The following is a 25,907-nucleotide window of genomic DNA, read 5'->3' as shown; positions in this document are numbered from 1 at the left end:
TACTCTGGATGTACACAAATGTAACTGAGAACAGTCCCTGGATCTTGGCCTCTAAAGTGTGCCCACATATAACATATGCATGTGTGTGACTGGATGTGCAAAACCCATAGTTGTGTGTACAAACTGTGTGACCATGCATTTTAATATGACTTTGCATATGCAGATATGGGGTTTGCACATGCATTTATCCACGCACATGATGTGTGTGTGCATTTCTTCTCAGGCTGTATTATTAGTACAGTCTTCATGGACAATGTAATCCTTAGCTTCTCCACTGAGACTGCTAGCAAGGGTACCAAACGTGGTGCTGGTCCAGTGTGAACTAAACAGGGACCACCCAACTCCTTTCAAATAGGCCGCCAAACAGCCATCAGATGGTAGCAGTGTTTAGCCACTAATGATCTTAGCTGAATTTTAACTGGTCCGCTGAGACTTATAAATTATATTAATTAGGATCACTAGCCTTTGGCTTGGACCTGTCTTTAATGATTGTCTCCAGGACCTATCCATATGCTGTCTTCATTATTTCTTTCTAATTTTACTATCATTTGCAACATTAAAAAGCTAGCAAAACACAAAGGTGAGTGACAGTAACTGCTTGCACTAAAAGAAAGACCAGAGTAACCAGAAACAGCTTTATTTCTTGCAACTGGTAAGTAAAGCACGTCACACTATGTTCTTAAAACACTTCTTGGGCCAAATACCACACTCAGCTCAGTGTGTGCAGCTCTCACGGAAGTCCACTGGAGTTTTATGTGTATATCTTGAGGCAAATCTTGGCTCTAAAAGCAGAAGCCTGGCACAGAGTGCACGACTCAAGTCAAACAGAGCGTGCATGCAGGAAAAGGTGCACAGGGCTGAAGAACCCTTTATAAACCATTACTCCCATATTCTACAGTAATCACTGAGAGCACACACATATCCCTGTTCTAAGATGGTGTATTTTATACCGTCACTGTAGAATATTGTAATACAGCGATACTCAGACTGAGGCTTGCAAGCCGCAGGTGACTCTTTAATGTGTCTCCTGCTGCTCTTTGCAGCACACAATATTAAAACACCGTGTGATTGAATTATTAACCAATCAGGATGCTTTTACTGTGTTATTAACCAGTTGTAGTTAATCAAATAACTTGGTCAGTCATTTTGCTATGAGAAAAATATATATAAACTAAGTATTTCTCTTGTCCTAGTGTTGAAATATGAATACATAGTACTATAGTAAATGAAACAATGAATTCCCACTACTGTGACTCAGTTGGGTCATGTTGGTTGCTAGTTTCACTCCTGAACCACTGAGATCTGAGGATCACTTCTGTAGTATATCTTTATAAGGGAGGGATGGAATTTGAACCCCAGCATGCAGCCACTTGAGAATTGTCCTGCAGCCACTACCATCAGCACTGAACAAGATTAGAAGAGGTGGCCCATTACTTCCCATCCACTGCAGGAATTTAGGTCAGATGATCCACACTGTGTGTAGAAGATCAAGTGGTTCAATCCCCAATCTCTGCTCTGTTGAGCTCTGCTGAACTCCCTTGTAGTGTTGGCTTTTTAATGGCACTTTTTATTAATACCAGTAATAGCAAACAAACATGATCAAGCTACCACCGTATGTAGGATGACATTGCAAGAGATTGTAGTATTAAAGGTGGCATTGGAGTGCAGCATAGTTTTATATATTGCACACATAATATATCAGAACAGGTAATAAACCTACAAACACTGGACACTTTCAGAATTGAAGCAGAAGTAAAAAGATATGTTAATAATTTCCAATGTGTATCTGATCAGGTGTGAGTAATGAGTTATCTTATTTAAATGCCAGTTTCCCTCTGGCACTTCAGCGTGGCTGGATCTGGTATATTGGGCATGTCCTGGGTCTCTTAGAGGCAGCAATAAAGCTATTACAAATATAGGGTTGCTTAGATAGAGCTGGTTACCCATATGTGCCATGACCCATGGGTCTCAAAAATGGGTCTTCAGGAGCAGACATGCTCCAACCCTCCATCTGGCAGCCTGCTGATGCTTGCTTACCTGGAACCTATGAATCTCAGCCCGGTTTGAGGCTCTGCCCCTACAGTCCTATTGGTGGAGTTCCAAAGAAGTTGGTTGGCCTGCTGGCCCTACTTAAGCCAGCAGCAGAAAGAGGAAGCTCTCTGAACAACTGGGCTCCACCCTGTTCAGGACTCTGTGCCTTGTGCTCCTCGCTCCTGCTGCTTGATTTCCTGGTGTGATTCCTGGCATCTGAGCTGTGGTCCTGACCTCCAGTTTGTCCCCTGACTCCAGGGGTGACTCCAGGCACCAGCACGCCAAGTGCGTGCCTGGGGTGGCAAGCCACGGGGGGCGCTCTGCCGGTCGCCGCGAGGGCAGCAGGCAGGTTGCCTTCGGCAGCTTGTCTGCGGAGGATCTGCTGGTCCTGCGACTTCAGCGGACCTCCCACAGGCACGCCGCCAAATCCGCGGGACCAGGGACCTCCCGCAGGCAAGCCGCCAAAGGCAGCCTGCCTGCCATGCTTGGGGCAGCAAAATACCTAGAGCCGCCCCTGCCTGACTCTGACCTCCTGGCATAGGCACTGACTCTGTAGGTGCTCCAGGGTGCTTAGCACCCACCAGCAGCCAGCTCCCTCCATCCCCCAGTACCTCCCAACCACTGGCAGCCCCACTGATCAATTCTTCCCCCTTCCTCCCAGCACCTCCTGCCTGCCGTGATCAGCTGTTCCATGGCATGCAGGAGGCACAAGGGGGAGGAGCGGGGATGGGGCGTGCTCAGGGGAAGGGGCAGAACTGGGTGGGAAGAGGCAAGGCAGGGGCGGACCAGGGCGGGAAGAGGATGGGTAGGAGTAGGAAGAGGCAGGATGGAGGTTGGGCCGTTGGGGGAAGGGGTAAAGTGGGGGCAGAGCCTGCGGCTGAACTGGGGTTGAGCACTCCTGGAGAAAGGAGGAAGCTGGCACCTGTGCTTCCTGGCATCCTGACCCACTTAACTCCAGTCTTGTGATTGCAGACGCTGGCTCTGACTACTAGGTCTGGCTGCCCACAACTTGACTGTGACAATATGGGTTTATTTGGAAAAAAATTCAGTTATGCTTTATTGACAATCAGAGTAATGTGAGAGTCACAGCGTATTTTGTATCTTATTTGCACAGATATTTGTGCGAACCACCATAAACCTTGTCTATACTAGTGAAATAAAAAAGGGAAATAAGAACAATCCAGGAAACTACAGACCAGTTAGTTTAACTTCTGTGCCAGGGAAGATAATGGAGCAAATAATTAAGGAAATCATCTGCAAACACTTGGAAGGTGATAAGGTGATGGGAATAGCCAGCATGGATTTGTAAAGAACAAATCCTGTCAAACCAATCTGATAGCTTTCTTTGATAGGTTAACGAGTCTTGTGGATAAGGGAGAAGTGGTGAATGTGGTATATCTAGACTTTAGTAGGCATTTGATATGGTCTCGTATGATATTCTTATCAATAAACTAGGCATGTATAAGGTGGGTGCATAACCGGCTGGATAACCGTACTCAGAGAGTAGTTATTAATGGTTCCCAATCCTGCTGGAAAGGTATAAGAAGTGGGGTTCCGCAGGGGTCTGTTTTGGGACTGGCTCTGTCCAATATCTTCATCAACGACTTAGATATTGGCATAGAAAGTACAGTTATTAAGTTTGCAGATGATACTAAACTGGGAGAGATTGCAACTGCTTTGGAGGATAGGGTCATAATTCAAAATGATCTGGACAAATTGGAGAAATGGTCTGAGGTAAACAGGATGAAGTTTAGTAAAGACAAATGCAAAGTGCTCCATTTAGGAAGGAACAATCAGTTTCACACACACAGAATAGGAAGAGACTGTCTAAGAAGGAGTACGGTAGAAAGGGATCTAAGGGTTATAGTGGACCACAAGCTAAATATGAGTCAACAGTGTGATGCTGTTGCAAAAAAAGCAAACATGATTCTGGAATGCATTAGCAGGTGTGTTGTGAGCAAGACACAAGAAGTCATTCTTCCTCTCTACTCTGCGCTGGTCAGGCCTCAGCTGGAGTATTGTGTCCAGTTCTGGGTACTGCATTTCAAGAAAGATGTGGAGAAATTGGAGAGGGTCCAGAGAAGAGCAACAAGAATGATTAAAGGTCTTGAGAACATGACCTATGAAGGAAGGCTGAAAGAATTGGGTTTGTTTAGTTGGGAAAAGAGAAGACTGAGAGGGGACATGATAGCAGTTTTCAGGTATCTAAAAGGGTGTCATAAGGAGGAGGGAGAAAACTTGTTCATCTTAGCCTCTAAGGATAGAACAAGAAGCAATGGGCTTAAACTGCAGCACGGGAGATTTAGGTTGGACATTAGGAAAAAGTTCCTAACTGTCAGGGTGGTTAAACACTGGAATAAACTGCCTAGGGAGGTTGTGGAATCTCCATCTCTGGAGGTATTTAAGAGTAGGTTAGATAAATGTCTATCCGGGATGGTCTAGACAGTATTTGGGTCTGCCATGAGGGCATGGGACTGGACTTGATGACCTCTCGAGGTCTCTTCCAGTCCTAGAGTCTATGAATCTCTGAAATTTGGCAAAAAAAAGTCGCAGTATTGCTAACGCTGGTTCAGCCCTACTAGTGTCCTCATTGTTGGGAGGCCTAGTGTAGATGGGCCAGCATCATTTCAAGCACTGTGATCTAATCCTCCTCAGAGCAGGTGAAATTAGGGTTGCCACCTGTGCCAGGATCGTCCCTTTTTTGAGGTAGTTGTCCTGGGAAAACTGTAGGGTTTCTCAGTATAGAGTGCCAGCTGTCCAGTTATGTGGGCTAAGGATTATCCCAGATGTTTTGATTTTTTTTTTAATACCTCAGAGATGGCCACACAAGGTCAAATCAACACAGTGCATAAAATGCCACTGGTGACCAGCAGCATATGTACTCCAGGCTAGAGGTATGTCTTCACTGATTAAAAAAGAGATGCGTTTTTATGGTAGGATATCTATCGCATGTTAGCGATCTCTCTGAAGTAAACAGAATGGAAACAAAGCATTGTTGTTTTCCTACAAGGTAAACTAGGCAAGGTTAGCTATGATTGGTGGAAAGGAGTAGGGTATATAAAGTACTGACCTCCTCTAGTTACCTGTCAGTTAACACCACAAGTGCCTTTTCTCCATTGAGACCATGTCTACATTACAAACGTATGTTGACGTAATTTTTTCCATATGCATTGTGGGGGAAAACATTATTAGTTTCTCTTCTTATTTTATAGCAAGGAAACAAAACAGAAATTAAATAAACCTAACCTAGGAAGATAAAGTCCTCTGTCTTATTGCCTCTTAATATGTTATCACTGAAACTATCAGAGGAAATCTCTTTTCCTCCCTTCCCCACCCGAGCAACCTCAGGGTGACCTAGATAGATCTAAAAGTGACACAAATAATCAAGATGCATTTTAAGCAGAGGAGACATTAAAACTGAGCTGGAGAAATATACCAATCCAATGGGATACTTGGCCCTTCTAAGCTTCTCTTCCACACCTGGTGTTGAAGAGTGAGGGTAGGGTAACCCTCGATGTTATAGATGATTTGTGGATAGCTCTGAATTGGGGCTATAAAAGGAACAGATATTTTGTGCTTTGCCACATTGGTGACTATTATAATCCTCTCCCTTTCTTTTTCTTTTAGCCACATAATAAATGAACTGATAGAAACAGAGCGGGTTTATGTAGAAGAACTTCAAAGTATAATAGAGGTAAGGTGAATGCTTCTGTGCAAACTTCCAGTATTTATCTTCTTCTGAGTTATTAATGAATGAGTAATACGCTTACTCTTTGCAGTGATTTTTTCACCCTTGGTAGGAGCCTCTGTGTGAGGTGCTGAGCACTCACAATTCCCGTTCCTTGTTTCGAAGGCACAGGTTTTCCATTATAAGGCACTTCAGCCAAGAAGGTGAAGAATTAAGGCTATTCTACGTATTTTACTTCAGGAGTTAGGTTAGTGGGGGCAGTCAGGGTGCTGTGGGAGCAGAATGTTTCTCATTAAAGGATCAGCAGTGAAATAGTTAACAATGTTAACTTGCAAACATCACGATCAGGCTTCAGAGTCTACATCCTGTTGTGTTTTTTTTTTATAGATTCCAGTGCCAGAAAGAACCATTGTGATTATCAGGTCTGACCTTCCGTCTAACTAGGGTTGGCAGAATTTATAGGATAAATTCATAGGAATTATAGAATCATTCCCCTCTATTTGGCATTGGTGAGACCTTATCTGGAGTACTGTGTCCAGTTTTGTGCCCCACACTACAAGAAGGATGTGGACAAACTGGAAAGAGTCCAGCGGAGGGCAACAAAAATGTTTAGGGGGCTGGAGCACATGACTTATGAGGAGAGGCTGAGGGAGCTGGGATTATTTAGTCTGCAGAAGAGAAGAAAGAGGCAGGATTTGATAGCTGCTTTCAAGTACCTGAAAAGGAGTTCCAAAGACGATGGATCTATACTGTTCTCAGGTGGTAGCAGATGACAGAACAAGGAGTAATGGTCTCAAGTTGCAGTGGAGGAGGTTTAGGTTGGATATTAGGAAAAACTTTTTCACTAGGAGGGTGGTGAAGCACAGGAATGGGTTACCTAGGGAGGTGGTGGAATCTCCTTCCTTAGACGTTTTTAAGGTCAGGCTTGACAAAGCCCTGGCTGGGATGATTTAGTTGGGGATTGGTCTTGCTTTGAGCAGGGAGTTGGACTAGATGATCTCCTGAGGTCCCTTCCAACCCTAATATTCTATGATTCTATGAATTTGATTTCTTTTTTAAAATAATTTTGATGGATAATATTGGTGTTTATTTTAAAGCATTTTTTTAGATTTTTATCTATTTAAATGTTCACAGCTGCATGAAATTATGGGTGGCTCAGGCAGTTATTTAATGACAGCAGATGCTGAGATTCAAAAAGTTAGAGTCTTATAAACCACTGAGACACAAATTGTCGATGTCACATGTCAAAATATACCAAGTACCTTCCTTAAATCAACAAATGGTATTTTTTTGTTTATTATTCATTTGATAGTACACTTGTACTAAGCCCAATTCAAAAGTCTAAATCACTGGATTTTGACTCTGATAAATTCTCAAGCAACATTTTTCTTTCTTTACATATTTGTAAATTTTGATTATTATTGAGGGAAATATGTTTGTCGTTATGCGTACAGTGTACATTTACTGATAAAACTTGAATCCTTGCAAGCCTATGTATAACACAGGCCATAGAACTTCCCCAGAATAGTTCCTTGACAACTAGAGCATCTCCCTTACAAAACCATCTCCATTGAGATGAATGTGGGTGATTCGCATTGTTTTAGGACCAAATGCTAAACTTCATTGCGCCAAACTTACATAAATGAGCTTTGCAAAGAGGATCTAAGAATGGCTGAGGGGAAAGAAATTATTCTTCCCCTAATCCAGTGTGTTGGCATAGAGCAACTGTATAGCCATTCTTCTGGTGCTAATACAAAGCATGGAACCTAGCTGTTATTAAAGCCCCTGTGTGCTCCCTCTGTGTGGGGCTTGGGTCTGTGGTCCACGTACATTGGCAGATCTATGCAATGGCTTCTTCTCAGCAGGGCAGCTGGAACTCATGTTTTCCTTAGGTCTGTAACGGCCTGAGTTTGGCGGCCTTCAGAGAACACCGAAAGGCCCACCTGTTCTCCAGGGTCTGTGAGAAGATAGGGGTTGGGTAGGGCTCGTGGTGGTGGTTATGTGGGACTTTGGGAACTGTGTGTGTGGGATTGACTAACTTCTTTCATACCTATGTTATCCCTTCGTCATTTGATTTGAGCTGAGGGAATTGACGGGTCTGTTTATTGGTTTATTAGTGTATTTTTAAAGGCCCGTCAAGTGCTCCGAGAGTTCTATTCTCGTATAGTTTGTAAAAATCCAATAAACCCCAACAAACATAACCTCTCTCTGTGTGGAGAGCTCTGTGCTGCAGAACTACAAGGACCCTGTTGTGCTTAAGGCCTTCCTTTCCCACTGGGCAGGGTCAACTTTTGATTTTTAGGTTTTATCTATGCTTCGAGCTGGAGGTAATTTCCAGCTCAAGGAGACATACCTTTGCTAGCTTTGATCAAGCTAGCACGCTAAAAATAAAAGTGTAGCCATGCCAATCACAGCAGCAGGAGGGGCTATCTGCCCAGATACGTACCTGGCATCTTGGATGGGATCACATTTGGGTGGCTAGCCCCTCCTGCTGCTCCCACCGCTGCAGCTACACTTCTGTTTTTAGTGTACTAACTTGATCAGAGCTAGCCTGGGTATGTTTCCTCAAAGAGGAAATTACATCTCCAGCTCAAAGCATACATGTACCCTCAGAACTGTTGTTTCATTCTGTCTGTAGACTCAGCATCACCTCTGTCCGAGTTGGAACAGTATCATCACAACTCTGATGGCTAGGTACTCAGTGGAAACTTAAAATCAACAGGAACTGATGGGCCACCAGAGAAGTGCTGGTATGGGAAGCCACCATGAACCAGCTCAATTTGACCCCTGTCATATTTAGAGACCAAAGAGCAAATAGGATTTGGGTCAGATTGTGCAATTATGAGCAGTTCATAGCGACAGTATCACCATATTAAATATCTCAAGCAGATTATTTATTTTTCCTGGTGAAAATTAGCCTATTGTTTTTTCACTCTACACAGGGCTATGCTTCAGAAATGGACAATCCTGACTTAATTCATCTGATCCCATCAGCTCTTCAGAACAAAAAGGAAGTTCTTTTCGGCAACCTCCCAGAAATCTACGAATTCCACAACAGGCACGTGCTTACTGTCTAGTAATTTACACTTCAATGAATAAGCAGTGACAATGCTTTATCTGTCCCACAAATAAGCAGCCAAGAAATGTAGTCCTCACCTTACCTGTGTGTGCACCTCCCACTATAGAATCCTGAACAATGTAAAAGACCTGTGGGGTCATCTAATTCATCTCCTTGTCACTGTGGGCTTGTACCCCGTTGTGCATGTACTATGGTTTGTCTTAACTTCAGTGGTTTTAAATGTCCCTTGCGAGAAGTCTTTTATCCCTTTCCTTGGAACATAATAGATGTTGTGGACCCAAATCCTGCAGCCTTTTATTAGACAAGACTCTCATTTTCCTCTGCTGTCAGGAAATTTTTCCTAATATTCAGCCTAATTTTTCCTGTCTTTATGTGTTCTCATTACTGGTAGCTATAATCCGATTTGTTGCACTCCTTGCTAGGTGTTTACATCTGTCAAACGTTCATCTACGATGCCCCCTCCAAAATCCTTGTCTACACTGGGAAGTATACCTGTTGCTGACATCTGTTGTCAGCAGTCAGTGCAGCTGAATTCCTGCTGAAAACCCTAATTTAATAGACAAGATTAAAGTACGTTCAACGTTCTTTCAGGAGATTGAGGAAACCTATTAAACATTTCCTACTGTTGCTAACCCCAGTGCAGCAGAACTGACATTAGCAACAGCAGGGATTTCAAATTCCTTTGCGTAGAGGAGGCATGCATAAGGTGTAACAACTGCCTGAACAAAACAAGAAAAGTCCCTCCCCTTTTCCAAGGAATAATAATTATTCCAATAAAAGTCTTTATGTTTTCCAGCCTTATCCATCATTTTTTTAAAATGAAAGTTCTTTCCTTTCTGGGTTCAAGCAGGAAAGACATCCGGCCTTCCCCTAAGCCTTGTCTCTCCCCACACGTAAAGGCTTGATTTAAAGTCTATCAAAGTCAGTGAAAAGACTCCCACTGACTTCAATGGACTTTGGATCTGGCCCTAAACTCCCACTCCTTGCTTTCATATACAGCATTTTGGCCCTGATGGATTACTGAGTCCAACTGCATGTGCTCTGCACCCCTTTGCCCTCTCCGTGTCTGCTCCTACATCCCTACAGAACCAACTGAGAAGCAGAAGTTAGGCCACCCAACTGGAACTGGACCCCCAATGGCTATGGGACACAGACAGGTCATAACCCCATTACTAGCAGATTAAAGCATGGTCCAACAACTGTCTGATTCAGACACCAAACTCTGAAGAGGGCCCCATTTCTCCAAAGGGCCCCTCCCCACCCCACCTCCAATAATGTATATCTTCAGTAGTTGGATCAGGGACCTCATGGTTTTTTCAGCAATCTCCCTTGCGAGGGAACCATGGCACCTATTTAGATGGGTTTAGATGGGGCCTCCTGTGACAGATCCCCAGATTCAACCTGGAACTCTGGGATGGCTGAGCCCCCTTAACTCTCCAGCCTGGGCTGCCTCTTGCAATGCTATGCTAGGGACAAGCAGCAAATCCCTCCAGGCACTGTGATCACTCAGCCAACAACATACAGCTAAATTGCGTGAATGCTCTCTAAGCCACTCATGAACTATACACAGGGAGACTCCAACAAATCCCCTCAGCCTTACACCTCAGAATTGTACCGTCTTTCACTGCTCAAGACCTTCTCTTGAACCAAGCACACTCATTAATTAGTTCGCCACTTCCGCAAAGGATAATGGACATGCACCAGCCTTTGTAATCTGAGCAGATTCCCCAAGCACTTTAGACAAACTCACTGGTAAAGTTGAAACATTAAAATTAGTTTATTAACTACAGAAAGGTAGATTTTTTCACGCTTATAAGTGTGAAGTGTAGAGGACGGAGTTGGCTACATAAGAAATACAGGCAAGTTGCATCTTAGGTGCATTTAACATGTTCAAATTCAGCTTTGCGTGGTCGGCAAAAACAGGGGAAAAAAAGAAAAATAACAATATAAAAATTGCATCTGTAGTGTGGGTGATTCCTCCTGCCATTCAACTCAATGAGTGTTTCACTATACGCGGTTTTCGCTTTACGCGCTAACGGCGGAACGTTACCCCCCCCATAAGATGGGACTTGCCTGTAGAAGGTAAAATCGCAGTCTAAATCCTAAACTTTATCAGACTAAGCAAGATTGGGAATCAAGCAGTTTTTTTCACCCCACCAGGTATTGTAAGCGGTTCACAGTTCTTAATACACAGGCTGAATTCCCTGCTCAGCCTGGGACCAATCTCCCCAGTTCAAAGTCTTTTCTTCCAAAAGTTCTTGTTGCCTTCAGAATAGGTGGGAGAGGAGAGAGGCGGGCTCATGATGCCACTGTCTCTTATTTTATACTCAGTTCATGTGCCCAGAAAAATACTGGCTCAAACATGGAGTCAAGCATCACATGTCCTGATACCTTGCTGAGTCACGGAGTTAAGCAATCCCCGTTGTGTAGTGCTTGAGCAACTGTTTCTTATTGAATTGTCAATCTCTTGTTTACAATTCCTCTGCTGGTCAATGGCTGGCGATGGTCGCTTAACACCCATCTGAGTGTGAGCCACCTCCCTTGTTGCCATTGGAGAGCTAGCTGTGGATGTCTCCCAGATACACAACATATTCCAATAACAACCATATAGCAAAATCTTATAACTTGATGTACAATGGTGATATACTTATGTTGACAGAACAATGAGTTTCAGCAAATCATGACTTTACCTCATGAGGGCATACTTTGTACAAAACATATAATCCTATCACAGTGGTGAATATGGGGGTTCCAGTGTGTCATATCGCCCACACCGTGTAAATGTATTGATCTCTTGGAAATGCCTTTCCTCTCTCCCTCTCAGAATTTTCCTTAAGGAGCTGGAAAATTGCATTGAGAACCCTGAGCTTCTTGGTCGGTGCTTTTTAAAAAGAGTAAGTAAACAGTGGGTTTGTATAAAACTGAGAGTCTGGTCCTACAGCAGTTGCTTACATAAATGGCTTGGCTCACACTTACCTGAATCATCCTATTTGCATCCATGGATCTGCTTGTGTGAATAAGGCACACTCCCATGAGTAAATGCTGCTGGATTGAGCCCGGGTCTAGAAAAGATTGATGCTGTTAATTAATGTAGATTTTTGAATTGGAGCCTTTTGTTGCCTTAGTGACAGGAAGGGATCTTGACACTGGCCCCAGGCAACCCTGTGGTCACAGTAGCCCTGTGCACCCCAAACACAGCCCCACCACAGGTAAGAGAATGGCTCAGCAGGAGATCTTCTGGCTCCACCCAGGCCCTATCCCGTCAAGCTCAAAGATATTGAGCTCCACAGGGCACAGGAAGCTCACTCTCCTAGGGCCACTCCTGGAATCCTGCCTCCTCTCTGAGACAGTGGAATTGTATCAGGTCAGTGGCTTGCTCCCTTTGAAGTCAGTGGAAGTTTTACCACTAATTGAGATGAGATTGGGTTCTTACATATTCACAGAATTCAGCAATCCTTAGGAACGTAGGACTGGAAGAGACCTCTTGGGTCACAGAGTCCAGTCCCCTGTTATCGGAGGAAAAACCCATCCTATAATCCCATTCATAAATTTATCAAGCTGCTTAGGTTATTTGCTCCCATTACTCCTGTTGGGAAGCTATTCCAGAACCTCTCTCCTCTGAGGGTTAGAAACCTCCTTCTAATTTTATTCATGATGACTTCATCCCCATTTATTCTTGTGCCAACATTGTCCTTTAGCTTAAATAGCTCTTCACCCTCCCTGCTGTTTAACCTACTGATGTGTTTTCAGAGAGCAATCATAGCCCCTCTTAGCCTTTGTTTTGTTAGGCTAACCAAACCAACCTCTTTTAAGCCATGTCTGCACTGCAATTAAAAACATGTGGCTGACTTGGGCTCGCAGGGCTTAGGATACCGGACTGTTTAATTGCAGTGTAGAAAACATTACAGTACAGTACAGGATCTGGGATCCTCCTACCATGCAGGGTCCTAGAGCCCGGCCTCCAGCCTGAGCTCGGAAGTCTACCTTGCAATGAAACAGCCCCGCAGCCCGAGCCCCATGAGCCGAGTCAGCTGGCAAGGGCCAGCTGTGGATTTTTAATTGCAGAGTAGACACAAGCATAGGCTCGCCATTGCCTTGATCATCCCACTGCAATAGCCCTTCTCTGCATCTGTTCCAGTTTGAATTCATCTTTCTTGAACACGGGTGACCAGAACTGTACAAAGTATTCCAGCTGAATAAACATGGAATCTACCCATCAGCATGAGTCTACTGTACTTTTCTTTTGTGATGGTAACTGATTGTTTAAGCCTGTGAAGTGAGCCCCACTCACTGGATAGTCCAAGGCTACCAGGCAGTGCTGTTTCTCTGCACTGGGAAGCCCAGCATGCAGATAGCCTCTTCTGCCTTTGCTTGATGTATACGCTAAAGTGCAGAGCAAGTTAAGAAAATGGCTCCTTGTGGGTAACCACCTGTAATTCCAGCTCCCCTGCCAGCTTTCCCAAGTCACACCTCATCTAGTACAGCCTCATTGTTGTAAGTGACACGTCAGAAGCTGGTGGTGCTGGCAGTGCAGTTATTCCAAAAAGCTGCTTTGCCGGTTTCCTCCTGAATACTTTCTTCCTCTGGCTAACTCACAAAACCAGGGTATTATGTTCAGAATAGGAAGCTTGTGAAAGTAACTTGCATCTGTTAACCACAAAAGATTGTGACACACTCCGCAGTTCTGTGTCACAACGTTTACAGTTGGGTTTTCCATTTCCTTGGTTATTGGGGTCTATCAGGCAAAACGGTGTGTGATGAATTATTGATGTTCCTAAAGCCATCTGGCTGTTAATTTTTCTTTAACAAGCCACTAACTGCGGTTTACTGAATATCTAAGGCTGACGTGCATGGCCCTACACAGTAATCAGGAATGAAGTGTGTGAGAAAACAGCCTGCCTTCTACTCCAAGGAAATTAAAAGGTAGTTAACATAATTAAGACACGCTGGTCTTAAAACATGTTAGTTTATTAAAAATAGAGGGTTTGACCAAGAAAAAGGAGTTGAAAACCGTGATAAGATTTTGCCTTTCAAAGCAGTTCCCTTTTCTGGGACCAGTTTTCTACAGGCTAAATTGGGAAAATTAGCATCATGTGTTAGACGTTGCTTTCAGACTAGCTGGACTTTCAAGAGCTACAGGTTCAAATTCTAAGAGCTGATTTAGCCTTCTATCCTTCTGGGATAAAGGGCCTGATTGTGCAATCATCTATGCACGTGAGTAATGCAGATTCATTTAAAGTATTTCCATTAAAGACAATGGAATTACTGTCATGCGTAAGGGTTTGCAAAACTGTACCCAGATTTAGTTCCCTGCAGTTTACTCTGATTGGTTCTTTTGATTGGGATGTTAAAAGCCAAGGTCTTGTCTGCTCTAAGTAACCATGAAAGAACACTCACCACTTTTCATAAGAGATGAGATTTGTCCTACCATCTTTGGTCATAACCTTTCCTTCTCCCATTGTTCTAATATCATCCAGCTGTCTGACAGTCTGTTGTGTCCCACCCCAGAGATGGCTGCATTTCCATGGTACGTGAAGGAATTCTTGCCTTAAGGACTATATAGATATCTGTGTGGGTGAAACATACATATGTTAATTTTCAAAGGTGCTGAGCACGCTCTGCTCCCAAAGACTTCAGCTGGAATTGTGGGTACTCAACACTTCTAAAAAGCAGGCCCATAATTTACAACATTGTTTGGGATGAGGGGAATAGTACTAATGGGACTATTATACTTCTATAATTAGACCCTAATTATAATTAAATGAAGTTAATGAGGCCCATCACTATTGGATTCATGACAAATATTCAGGTCCAAAGGGTTTTAGTAATAAAAATCAATAAAAATCAATAAAATATGTGTTTTTCTAAGCTGCTTCTTATTGTCAGTGTTATTTGTAATGAATGAAAACAGCCTCTAAAGCATAAAACAATCTATATTGTAAGGGGCAGTTTGAGGTCCTTAACTGGGCAAGTATCAGAGGGGTAGCCGTGTTAGTCAGGAGCTTAACTGGGCAAAACTCCTACTAAGGTTGATATCAGAGATGGGATGGACTAATCGCAAACCTCAGGTCCAAACAGGCCAGAACTTTGAGGTGTTCAAAAACCAACAAAGGATCCAAATTTTGCAAATGCCCCTTGTCTTTACAATGGGCCACAGCGAAAGCTGTGGTCTGAAGATCCACAAACCGCAAAATCTGGATTTAAATTTTGCAGCTTGTAGTTCTTCTCTTTGAACAACAAGACTTTAGGCTTGATTCTCTTCTCACATACACCAGCATAAATCAGTAATGTTTATAATAGAGTTACCTAGGTGTAGTTCGTATAAAGTGAAAAGAAAATCAGACCCTGTCATAATCAGATAAGTAAGAGTTAATAGAACAAAAGTGCTTCATATCTCTTTGCCTGGAAAGGGTTAACAAGAACAGTGAGCCTGGCTGTCACCTGACCAGAGGACCAATCAGGGGACAGGATACTTTCAAATCTTGAGGGAGGAAAGTTTTGTGTGTGCTGTTAGTTTTTTGGTTGTTGTTCACTCTGGGGGCTCAGAGGGATCAGACGTGCAACCAGGTTTCTCTCCAATCTCTCCGATACAGGCTCTTATAAGTTCAGAATAGTGAGTACTAGGTAGATAAAGTGAGTTAGGCTTATGGTTGTTTTCTTTATTTGCAAATGTGTATTTGGTTGGAAGGAGTTCAAATGTGTATTTGGCTGAAAGGATTTTAATTTGTACTTGTATACTTAGGCTGGGAGGGTATTCCCAGTGTCTATAGCTTAAAGATCCTGTACCTATTCCATTTTTTTAAATTTACAAAGATAATTTTTACTGTTTTTTCTTTCTTTAATTAAAAGTTTCTTGTTTAAGAACTTGATTGTTTTTTTTATTCTGGTGTGAGACCCCAAGGGACGGGGTCTGGATCCAGCAGGGATTTGGTGGGGAGAAAGGAGGGATGGGGGAGAGAGAGGTTAATTTTCTCTCTGTGTTAGGATTACTTTCTTTCTCAGGGAGAGTCTGGGAGGGGGAGAGAGAAGGAGGAGGTGAGGTAAATTTTCCTCTCTGTTTAAAGATTCAAGGAGTTTGAATCGCAGTGATCTTCCAGGGTAACCCAGGGAGGGAAAGCCTGGGAGAGGCAACGGTGAGGGAAAGGGTTTACTTTCCTTGTGTTAAGATCCAGAGGGACTGGGTCTTGGGAGTCCCTGGGCAAGGTTTTAGGGGGACCAGAGTGTACCAGGCACTGGAATTCTTGGTTGGTGGCAGCGCTACAGGTTCTAAGCTGGTAATTGAGCTTAGAGGAATTCATGCTGATACCCCATCTTTTGGACGCTAAGGTTCAGATTGGGGAATTATACCATGACAGACCCTTTGTCTCTTCTATCTGTCCGCTTCTATGAACCAATCAAATAAATCATTAAAACAATCTATTGAATAAGAGGTCACATCAGACTTTTTCTTCACCTCATCATTCAAATCCCTCACTAAGAGCAAAATCCTCCCCCTGGGATCTCCTTTCTGACACAATGACTCTTCTGATTCAAGGACTTCCCTCATGTTGGGCTGTTTTTAGAAGGAGCCACAGCAGCTCCAAGAAAATTGGCCTGTGCCCAGGGCGAGACGCAGACAGAAACAGGGCTGTGTGTTTGTATTCCCAGCGATGTGGCGGCTTTCTGCTGCTTCTCACTGAGAAAAGGCTTCTGGCTTGCTCCTGTAGTTACAGCAGTGTTTGCTTTGGCACAGGGTATAGTTCGAAAGGGCTGCTTTTGAAGGTGAAGCTCCTTCTGAGTGGAAACAAACCTTGTTCTTAGTCATATGTGAAACAATACATAAGGTCTGATTCTGCACCTACTGAAATCAATGGGAAAACTCACAATACCTTCAAAAGGAGCGGAACTGGGGCCCAAATTATTTGCAGCTAGTGTATGTAATAGAAGTGAGATTTCAGTCAAGTAAAGAGTTCATTAGATTTATTCAACGTGCCAGCTGCTATTCTTTGTTCCCTCTGAATCATACTTATATGACACTGTCATGGCATTTTACAGACAAATAAAACACAACAGGTGTTGATCATAAAGTGTTGATTGCAAACAACGTGCTGATTCACCAGTGACTTATTCCAGCTTGACGCTGGTGAAGCCCTGCTAGGAGGAGTGGAGCTCCAGTGGGAGCCAAACAGTAGCGGATCAAGGCCAATGAGCGTATGACTAGAATACAGCCTGTTGTGGCTGTTTTTTTGACTGGCACTGTTTTACGAATGCTCCCTGTGGCCTGGTCTGATCACACTACAACTTTTAACCTGATTTTGTAACTGGTTAAAGGCTTGATCACCTCGTAACTTGGGTCACAATTACCACAGCTGAGTTTGTGTCCACACAACTGCCTTTTTGCCATCACAAAGGTGTTTGTGCAGCCACTGCCAGGCTGTATTTGCATCAATGCATTCTGGGAAACGTGGTCCCACAGTAGGCCAGGCTGGTATAGAATTACCCAGAGCCATGCACCTTTCTGGTGCTGATCACTCTGACCCTGACCTAGCAAACCATTTCAACATTTGCTTAATTTTAAGTCTGGGATGGTGCTACTCAAATGCTTAGAGTTAAGCATGTACTGGAGTGCTTTGCTGGATTAGGGTTAACACCTTGCAGGACTGATCCCACAGAGCAGTATCAATAGCACGTAGGACAGTGGATACTATTAGAGTAAGTGGGATTCCTCTAATGGGTAAGGGTTTGCTTGTCATAGGATAGATGTCTGACCATAAAGAGAGCTGGGAGGATGGAGGGATTCCCAAGGCACAAACATGGTGAGTGCTCTGTCTGTGCTGCAGAAAAACCCAAAACAAAAAGGTGTAAGCCATCCAGCAATCATGTGCCAGCCAGAACCTCTGGAAGGGGTGAAACACAATGAACTGCTGTTGTTACTACTGCATGGTAACCATGTTTGGACACATGTTTAGTGCCAGCCATGCCACTACTTCGTAGACAGATGGGTAAAAGCTTTACTGTAGGTCAGGGGTGGGCAAACTACAGGGGTGGAGCAGGCTCAGGGCCTTGCACCCTGGCGGCGGCTCACATGCCTGGAAGCCGCAGAGCCCTAGTGCAGTGAGAGGGGAGCTGGGGGGCACATGGGTGCTGCCGCCCTCATGCATCTGCTGCAGGCTGCAGAAGCTCCCGGGGTGGGGGGGCGGGGGGAGTGCTGGGCCGCAGCCTGGGCAGGAGGGGCAGGAGTGCGGCTGCTCCCTGCCAGCAGTGCCGCTGCCTTTGCAGGGCTGCTGCCCCCCTCCCCCCCCAACCGCACTGGCTCCTCCATGGCTGGGGCTCGCTGCCCCCACAAGCCGACGCTCTGGCTCTCCGGTGCCTTGGGAAGGCAGCGTCTCCCTGCCGAGCCAGGGCTCCACTTTTTGGCACACCCAACCACTAACACGGCTACCCTTCTGATACTTAACATTTTAAAAAGTAATTCAACTGATTATAAAACACAGCCACAAAACTAGGAAAATCATGCCAAGACTGTTGGCTTCACACTTCCCACGTAAGGAAGTGATTAGTAAAGTAAGAAACACCTATTATGCATAAGCGGACTCAATCTCAAACATAAACAGAAGTTTCAGTAAATAATCGTTTAAACTTAAAGACAAACTTTACAATATGAAATCATATGGGGGGGCCTATTTTATAAAGAACATTTCAAAAAAGCACTTTTCAGCAGTTGTTGGAAAGTTGTCAAGTCATTTTTAAGTAGAGGTGGCAAAGGTCTGCAAATCTGTTATTGAACTTATTACTATGAACACTTGAAAAGGACCAGGGTGATGGGGTTTAGCTACAGGGACACATGATTATATTCAGTCCCTTGTGCTGTCATATTATTTAAAAGAGACAAAGTGGATGAGGTGATATCTTTTATTGGACCAACTTCTGTTCGTGAGAGGGACAAGTTTTCAAGCTTCACAGAGTTCTTCAGGTCTGAAAAGATACTAACAGTGTCTAACAGATAGTTTAGCACAAGTAGTTAGCACATATTCAAGGGGACCATTCAAGCTGAAGTAGCCCATTAACTCCCTTGTAATCCCAGGACAAAAGGGGAGATTAGTGGGTTGCAGGTAGTTGTAATTAACCATAAATCCAGTATCTTTATGAAGATCATGATTTTTAATGTTTAGCAACGTTTTGAATTCAAGCTCCCAGGCTCGTCTTTTGAAAAGTGTTTTGCAGTTTTCCTTTGAGGATGAGGACTGATAGGTCAGATATGGAGTGATTTTGTGGGGGCCAAACTCAGGAGTTCTGAATGTTTGAGGTTGGCAATACTGAATATTACATCATGTCACCAAAGAAATTTAAGTCAAGGTTTCCCAAACTTTTTCACAGGCCGCATCTTAATACAGTTATTGTTTCATGGGGCAAGTCCTCCCTTTCTGACAATCACATTTTATACAAATATGGTAATCCTACCTACGCCAGTTCTGCATTGCGGGCACAAGCGTACTGCTTCACTACGGTACAAAGTGGCAATGATGTCATTTTTCTCGTCACGCGCAGCTGTTAGCCGTTATGAAAGGCTGTTTATAATGCTAAGTTTACTAGTTTTTGGAGGTTGTTGACTGAGGCTAACTATTTTTGTTGAGTTGTTTCAGATCTAAGATTCTGGCAATTACTCCTGTATCATTTTGCTAATACTTTGTGTCAGTTGTGTGTGTATGTTAAGTATCTGAGTGTATATGTTTATCATGTGTGAATACGCGTGTGTAGGTTGTTGAAATTTGTCATATTGATATTGTCAGTTGTTGTTGTATGATGGCGTATCCGCCATTCTAATTTTATAAATTTTATTAATAACAATAATTGGATATTCTAAAGGTAGAATAAAATGTAGCAGATTTTGATATGAAAGAATGAAGGAAGGACGTATGCGTGACTAAAAAGGATGAATTTCCAATTACAATCAACATTGCTTAATTTTAAGGAAAGGTCATCTTGATCTCTTAATCAATGTTCACATCAAACAGTTGATGAAGTTCAAATAGTGATTTACAGTTAGTAAGTGATATGTATTCTCTATCCTTTACTTTTAATAGTGAACAAGAAAAAGAACTGATAGGAATAAAATTTCATTTTTTTCATTTTCAGTTGATGCAGCCTCATGGCAGATAGATATGTAGACTAGATATGTAACCTAAATAATGAAATTAATAATTTTTCAAGCCAAACATGTATTAATTCTAATGAACAATGCCACCTTATGCAGTATTCATTTTTGAAAGTTTATAATAAGTGATGCTCCGGGGGAGGAGGAGAGGGGGACACAAGGTGGAAGTTTCGCCTAGGGCGCAAAATATCCTTGCTCCGGCCCTGAGCATGATATAAATATATAGGCAGATCTGGGGTTGGAAATCCTGGAGCTGAACATTTCTGAACTTTGAGATGTTCAAGATCTGGCTCTGCATCTATAGCCCTAATTATTCCTCTGTGGAATCCCATTTCTGACTATGCGACTCTCGGTCCTTGCCATAATGAAAGGCTAGTTTTAAGGATACAGAACATTTGTCTCAGCTGGTGTCCCCTTGATTTGTGCAGCGCTGTGTATGATATTTACACAGAGGCCTGCTACTTCAGGGCAAGCAAGCGATAGGTTGAAGATTGCTTTCTCGTCTTTCTCCAGTCTGAACAGTTTTGTTTTGTTTGTTTGTTTGTCCTCTGCTGCTGCTTTTGAATTGACCATCACCGTCTTCCTCACTGAAGCGTATCTGTTTTCTTTAAGCAAGGGGCAAGTAGTCATGCTTGATTACCCTTTTTGATTCCTTTCAGTTCTGTGTTCTCTACACCCACTGTCACTTTCCCTCCATGGCAACATACGTAAACAATCCTATTCAGGCAAAGGAAAGTTTGCACCTCACTTTGAAATTGCACCACAAATAGTGCTTTGGTTTCGAGTGCATAATCATTGAAACATAGTGAAGGGTGGCATTGGCCTTCCCCTGTCCTCTCCCATCCCCTTTAGATCTGATCCTAATGGGTGATCCCAGCTTAAAAGGTGTTTGCAGGCTGGGCTGAGCTTGGAGGTTTCTTTAAAGCAGATGAGCATTTGTTGCCGTGTGGGGTGGCCCATGGTTGGAGGAAAGAGCAGGCAAGGAATGTTAGAGAAGGATGGTTTTTATTTTATTTTTAAGGTTGAATGGCACTGATCCACTGGGCTTTGAAGTATCCTGTTCTGAGAACCTCCCTTAAAAGGGCCACTGATGCTTGTTGTTGTTGGCTTTTGGTTTTTTCTGCAGCTATACTAAGTATGGTGCTAGTTTAAAGATTGAAATAAAAATCTGTCATCTGGCTAAAAAAACCCAAAAATCCCTGCCAAAAACTATTCCTCGGAGAGAAATTCCTTGCCAACCCCAAAGAGGCAGCATTGTCTAGTGCAGCAGTAGGCAACCTATGGCACGTGGGCTGAAGGCGGGCACGTGAGCTGATTTTCAGTGGCACTCACACTGCCCAGGCCCTGGCCACCAGTCCAGGGGGCTCTGCATTTTAATTTAATTTTAAATGAAGCTTCTTAAACATTTAAAAAACCTTATTTACTTTACATACAACAATAGTTTAGTTATATATTACAGACTTATAGAAAGAGATCTTCTAAAAGCATTAAAATGTATTACTGGCACGCAAAACCTTAAATTAGAGCGAATAAATGAAGACTCGGCACACCACTTCTGAAAGGTTGCCAACCCTTAGTCTAGTGGACTAAGTACAGGACAGAGAGCCAGGAATTCCTGCATTTTACTCCTGCTTCTGCCAAGGAGTGGGGGTCAGAGCATGGGGCCTTCCCCTGCCCCACTCACGTGGCAGCCGGGGCTCCAGACTGCCACCACCTGGTGGTGGATTTTTTCCAGGGCCGCTGGGCACGGGCTCAGTGGCTAATCCACCACTGGTTGGAGATGGCAGACAGTGACCAGTCCTGCAAGGGTTTGTGGGATCTTAACATTAGGAGCAAAAATTATGGGGTAGAGATGGTATTATGGGGTAGAGAAAGTTTGCAAGGTGGGAACTTGACTCTGCATTCTGAATCACCCCTGCATGATTTGTTTCTGCCCCCAGAAGGCATTGCTCAAACTTTCCAAATGACAGAGAGTTGGATAGTGCAGAGTTGCACACTAGGACACCTATCTACTTGCTGTGCATCGAAATAAAAGCTCCTGGTGAATATGCACAGCACTGACCCAAAGAGCCAAGTTTGCATGCTCACAAATGATATACTAACTGCAACTGTTTTAGGCAAATGTAACTTGCGACAGCAAAAGTTTGTCATGTAGACTTGGCCTGTCTGACATTGGAAAAGAATTACCTACCTGATTAAGCCTAGTAGGGGCCTGCCACTGATGATATTGAGAGCAGGTTTGGGCTCTGTAATGTTTTGAGTATGTAAAGCCCTAGATAAATACTACGTATTATTATGTGCCAGTCCATTGAACTACATGCATTGTGTATATGAATTTGCATTACTGATTATCTAATCCCCTATATACCGCAAAGTAACATTGCTGTCCAAGTAATTATCCATCTTTTTCCCCCTTGAATCCCAGAAGGATGGATTCTTCCAGCACCATTCAGGACAGAGAATTCTGAAGGCTACCTCGGGAAAAGTTTCTTGATAAGAAAAGCCATCTTGTAGATTTAAACTAAACTTTGTTAGATTTCCTGCAGTGTTCAGATGTTGCTGCCTAGTTCATTTAGATCGTCACTCAGATCATGGTAATTCCCTTTTAGGGCCTTATAGAAAAGTTGGTCAAGATTTTCTAAAGTGTGCAGTGGTTTTGGATGCCCCACTTGAGAGAACATAAGGGAGACTAATTTTTGAGAAAGTACTGAACAATTGCTCTCTAAAAATCAGGTGCATCAAGTCAAGGATCCAAAAACAGAGACACCCAGAATTACTAGTTCCTTTTGAAAATCTTGGCCAGTTAGGTTTGTATCAAATAATGGTAATACCTGCATTTCCAAAGATCTCAAAGCACGCCACAAACTTTCATGAATTTGAGGCAGCGTGTTCAGAAATGTCCACTCACGATAGGCAGTTTTGGTGCCCAATGTGAGACTCAGAGGGTCCGTTTGTTCACAGGTGAAGTGAGTGGGAGCTGTGGGTGCTCATGTGGCAGCTGTCTCAGGTTCAGAACCCAAAAATTGAGGAAGCCAAATTTAGTGGCCACTTGGGAAAATGCAGACCTAGTTGGCTTGCCCAAAGTCACACATTGTTTGACTGTGCCAGAGCCAGGAATTGAACTGACAGTTTTCAACTCCCAGCGCTCTCTTCTAAGCACTCATGTGCCTATCCCACCACGTTGTAGCTTCCTCCTCCCAAGCAATCCACCCAAGCTATTCTTAGTAGTGTAATGAAATCTGAAAGAGTAAAAATAGTTTTTACAATAGGTTTTTCCATAAAGGCTTATTACCAGGACTGGTTTGATCTCATGTATTTGGAATTGAAGATGTAGAGGAGATCTGGTTAATGATCAACGTTCAATGAATTGTTTCCTCCTGAGTTACTTAAGCTTTTCTTTTTGTTGCAGAAAGAGGACCTCCAAGTATATGAAAAATACTGTCAGAACAAGCTAAGATCTGAAGCCCTCTGGAGACAATGTGGAGATAGCCTCTTCTTTCAGGTAGAGTTTATTTACAAACTGGCAATGCAAATCTGTTAGAGCCCCTTTTCCCATCCATCTCTCTTTAGAACGTTTCTGTATTCATGTCCATTTAAAAAAGTTATAGAGGAAAATATATTTATGTGTACACTTTATAATTCTGGGAGGCGCTTGACAACCATGTCAATGAATAGTGTATCAGAGACTCAATAGACTGGTAGATGGAATTCCTGGCTACGAACCCGTGTCTTCAGTTTTGGGTCCAGGTCAGATCTGGTACCAGAAGGGACCTCTTTCACAGAACCAGGTTGATTGAAATCTCTCAAGAAGATCTTGCAGGATTTCAACACCATCTAATCTGAATCCAGACCTTGGCTCTCGTTCAGAAATGTTTATATTGCACACAGAACAGCTGGGAAAGTCGCTTTGTAAATTGGCTATTGAAGTCTGGTGTGCGAGGAACAGAGTATATGTCTTGTTGAATTAACAGACATTTCAATCTCAAACGACCTTAAACCTTAGTTCCAGGCTTTGTACCCCTGTTCTATTTCTAAGAGTTGTAGTATGATTTCCTCCTCTTTTGTCTCTTTCAGGAATGCCAGCGTAAACTGGATCATAAACTCTCACTAGATGCTTATCTCTTAAAGCCAGTCCAGAGGATCACAAAGTACCAGTTGCTTTTGAAGGTAAATAAATCTAAAGGACATTCTCTGTGATGAGGCAATTGATTGTTGTTGCATTTTGACTCTCCTATTGGTTGTCTGTTTTGCTTAAGAAATTACACAGCAGTACCCACTTAAAGGCGACACCTTAAATGCATACTTTTGCAACGTTAAGTTTACCGGGTAGATGAACAAGCATAGGCAATGTAAGGATTCTTTGTTGAACCAAAATAAGAGCCTGATCTTGGGGGTCCACATGCTGTCAACTCTCACTACAGTTAGTGAAAGTTAAGGGTACTTTATAGGATCATGCCCTAAAACAGGCACTGAAGACCAGAGCTTACATAGTGCAGCATGGTTCTGGATTCAGCACTGTTTCACTATAAACAATAAGGTCACTTTTCGGTTTTCCACAACAGACTAGAAATGATCTAATTTAATTGGGGGAGAGGGATAGCTCAGTGGTTTGTGCATTGGCCAGCTAAAGCTGGGGTTGTGAGCTCCATCCTGGAGGGGGGCCATTTAGGGATCTGGGGCAAAAATCTGTCAGGGGAAAAAGAAAATAAAAGTTTACATGAGCCTTTGATTGGGCAGAAGTAAGGTCTAACTATCTGAGCACAGGCTCTCCTGCATTCTAATTAGTGGCCAAACTCCCTTTGACTTCAGTGCAGCCAGGATTTTACACTTACTGTACTTCCTCTCTGTGAATAAATTCCTCCAACCAAAATTCCCAAAAGGACATCATTTTGGGTGTTTTCCCTTTTTCAGGGCCCAACTTGGGACTGATTCGCCCTAATTATTAGACATGCTAAACATCCACAGCTCACATTTGACTTCAGCTGAAGTTGTGGGTACTTAGCATGTTTGACATTCAGGTCCAAACTGAGCATCCAAAATTGAAGCACCAAGACCAGTGTCCCCTTTTGAAAATGTTGGTCTTAATTTCTGTTTCCAGCACCTCATCTCTAAAGTGGGGATTATACTTTCTCACCTCTCTTACCAGGATGTTTTGAGGGTTAATTGGTTGATGTTATGAAGCATTTTGATGATAAAAAATGTTAATTAGCATTATGAAGTCCACTGTGGAACTTAGTATACTATCTAGAACCAGGGTCTCGGTGCAAACGTACATAGCTCCATTGAAGTCAATGAAGTGATACCTGTTTATGTCATCTGAATATCTGGCCAATCATTTACTTATGCAGCACCTCAATATCCAAGTGATGGCCTATCTAGGAAACCCTAGGATATGTAGGATGAAGAATCCTCATACAGTAAGTGGGCCAGATTGCACCGTGGTGCAACTTCATTGACTCTCATAGAGCTGCATCTGCTTATTCCAGCAGTAAATTTGACTCAGGTACTTCCAGGAACTGTAATAGTAGAAGGGAGAGAGAGAATTTAAAAGAAATGTTCAAGATCTCCAGTAGAAGAAGAATAAACTGTGCTCTCCTTTTAATTTGAAAGGCGCAAGTAAGCAAAAGTGAGATTAGATCAAGGAGTACAGTTCTCAAGCAGAACAGGCACAGCCATTGGGATCAAATCAGGTCAGACCAGTTCTGTACACACCTCACAGTACATTTGGAAGGATGCTTAACACAAAAAGAATTCTGAGCACACCGTAGAAGCAACACACTAAGCCCCTTTGGGAAGGAGCTTCTCTGAGGATGGGGAAGTTGGGGAGTGTGTACTTGTGGCACCTTAGAGACTAACACATTTATTTGAGCATAAGCTTTTGTGCGTGAAAACCCACTTCATCGGATGCATGCAGCGGAAAATACAGTAGCAAGATATATATACACAGAGGACATGAAACAACAGGTGTTGCAATA

The 25,907-nt window shown here is 43.1% G+C and overlaps 1 protein-coding gene across 5 annotated transcripts in view; it reads left to right on the top strand.

Annotated features, from left to right (window-relative positions):
* Positions 1-25,907, top strand: part of MCF2L2 (MCF.2 cell line derived transforming sequence-like 2) — a 302,991-nt gene that overhangs the window by 233,555 nt on the left and 43,529 nt on the right. For all 5 annotated transcript variants that reach the window (XM_050964264.1, XM_050964267.1, XM_050964266.1 and 2 more), the window contains exons 16-20: positions 5,659-5,725; positions 8,662-8,777; positions 11,623-11,692; positions 23,342-23,434; positions 24,007-24,099. In XM_050964264.1, the coding sequence (XP_050820221.1) occupies positions 5,659-5,725; positions 8,662-8,777; positions 11,623-11,692; positions 23,342-23,434; positions 24,007-24,099 (439 nt within the window). The remainder of the gene's footprint in view (positions 1-5,658; positions 5,726-8,661; positions 8,778-11,622; positions 11,693-23,341; positions 23,435-24,006; positions 24,100-25,907) is intronic.

Source organism: Gopherus flavomarginatus, chromosome 8 (assembly GCF_025201925.1).
Source record: "Gopherus flavomarginatus isolate rGopFla2 chromosome 8, rGopFla2.mat.asm, whole genome shotgun sequence".
Taxonomy (NCBI): domain Eukaryota; kingdom Metazoa; phylum Chordata; order Testudines; family Testudinidae; genus Gopherus; species Gopherus flavomarginatus.
This window is presented reverse-complemented; position numbering and strand designations above follow the sequence as displayed.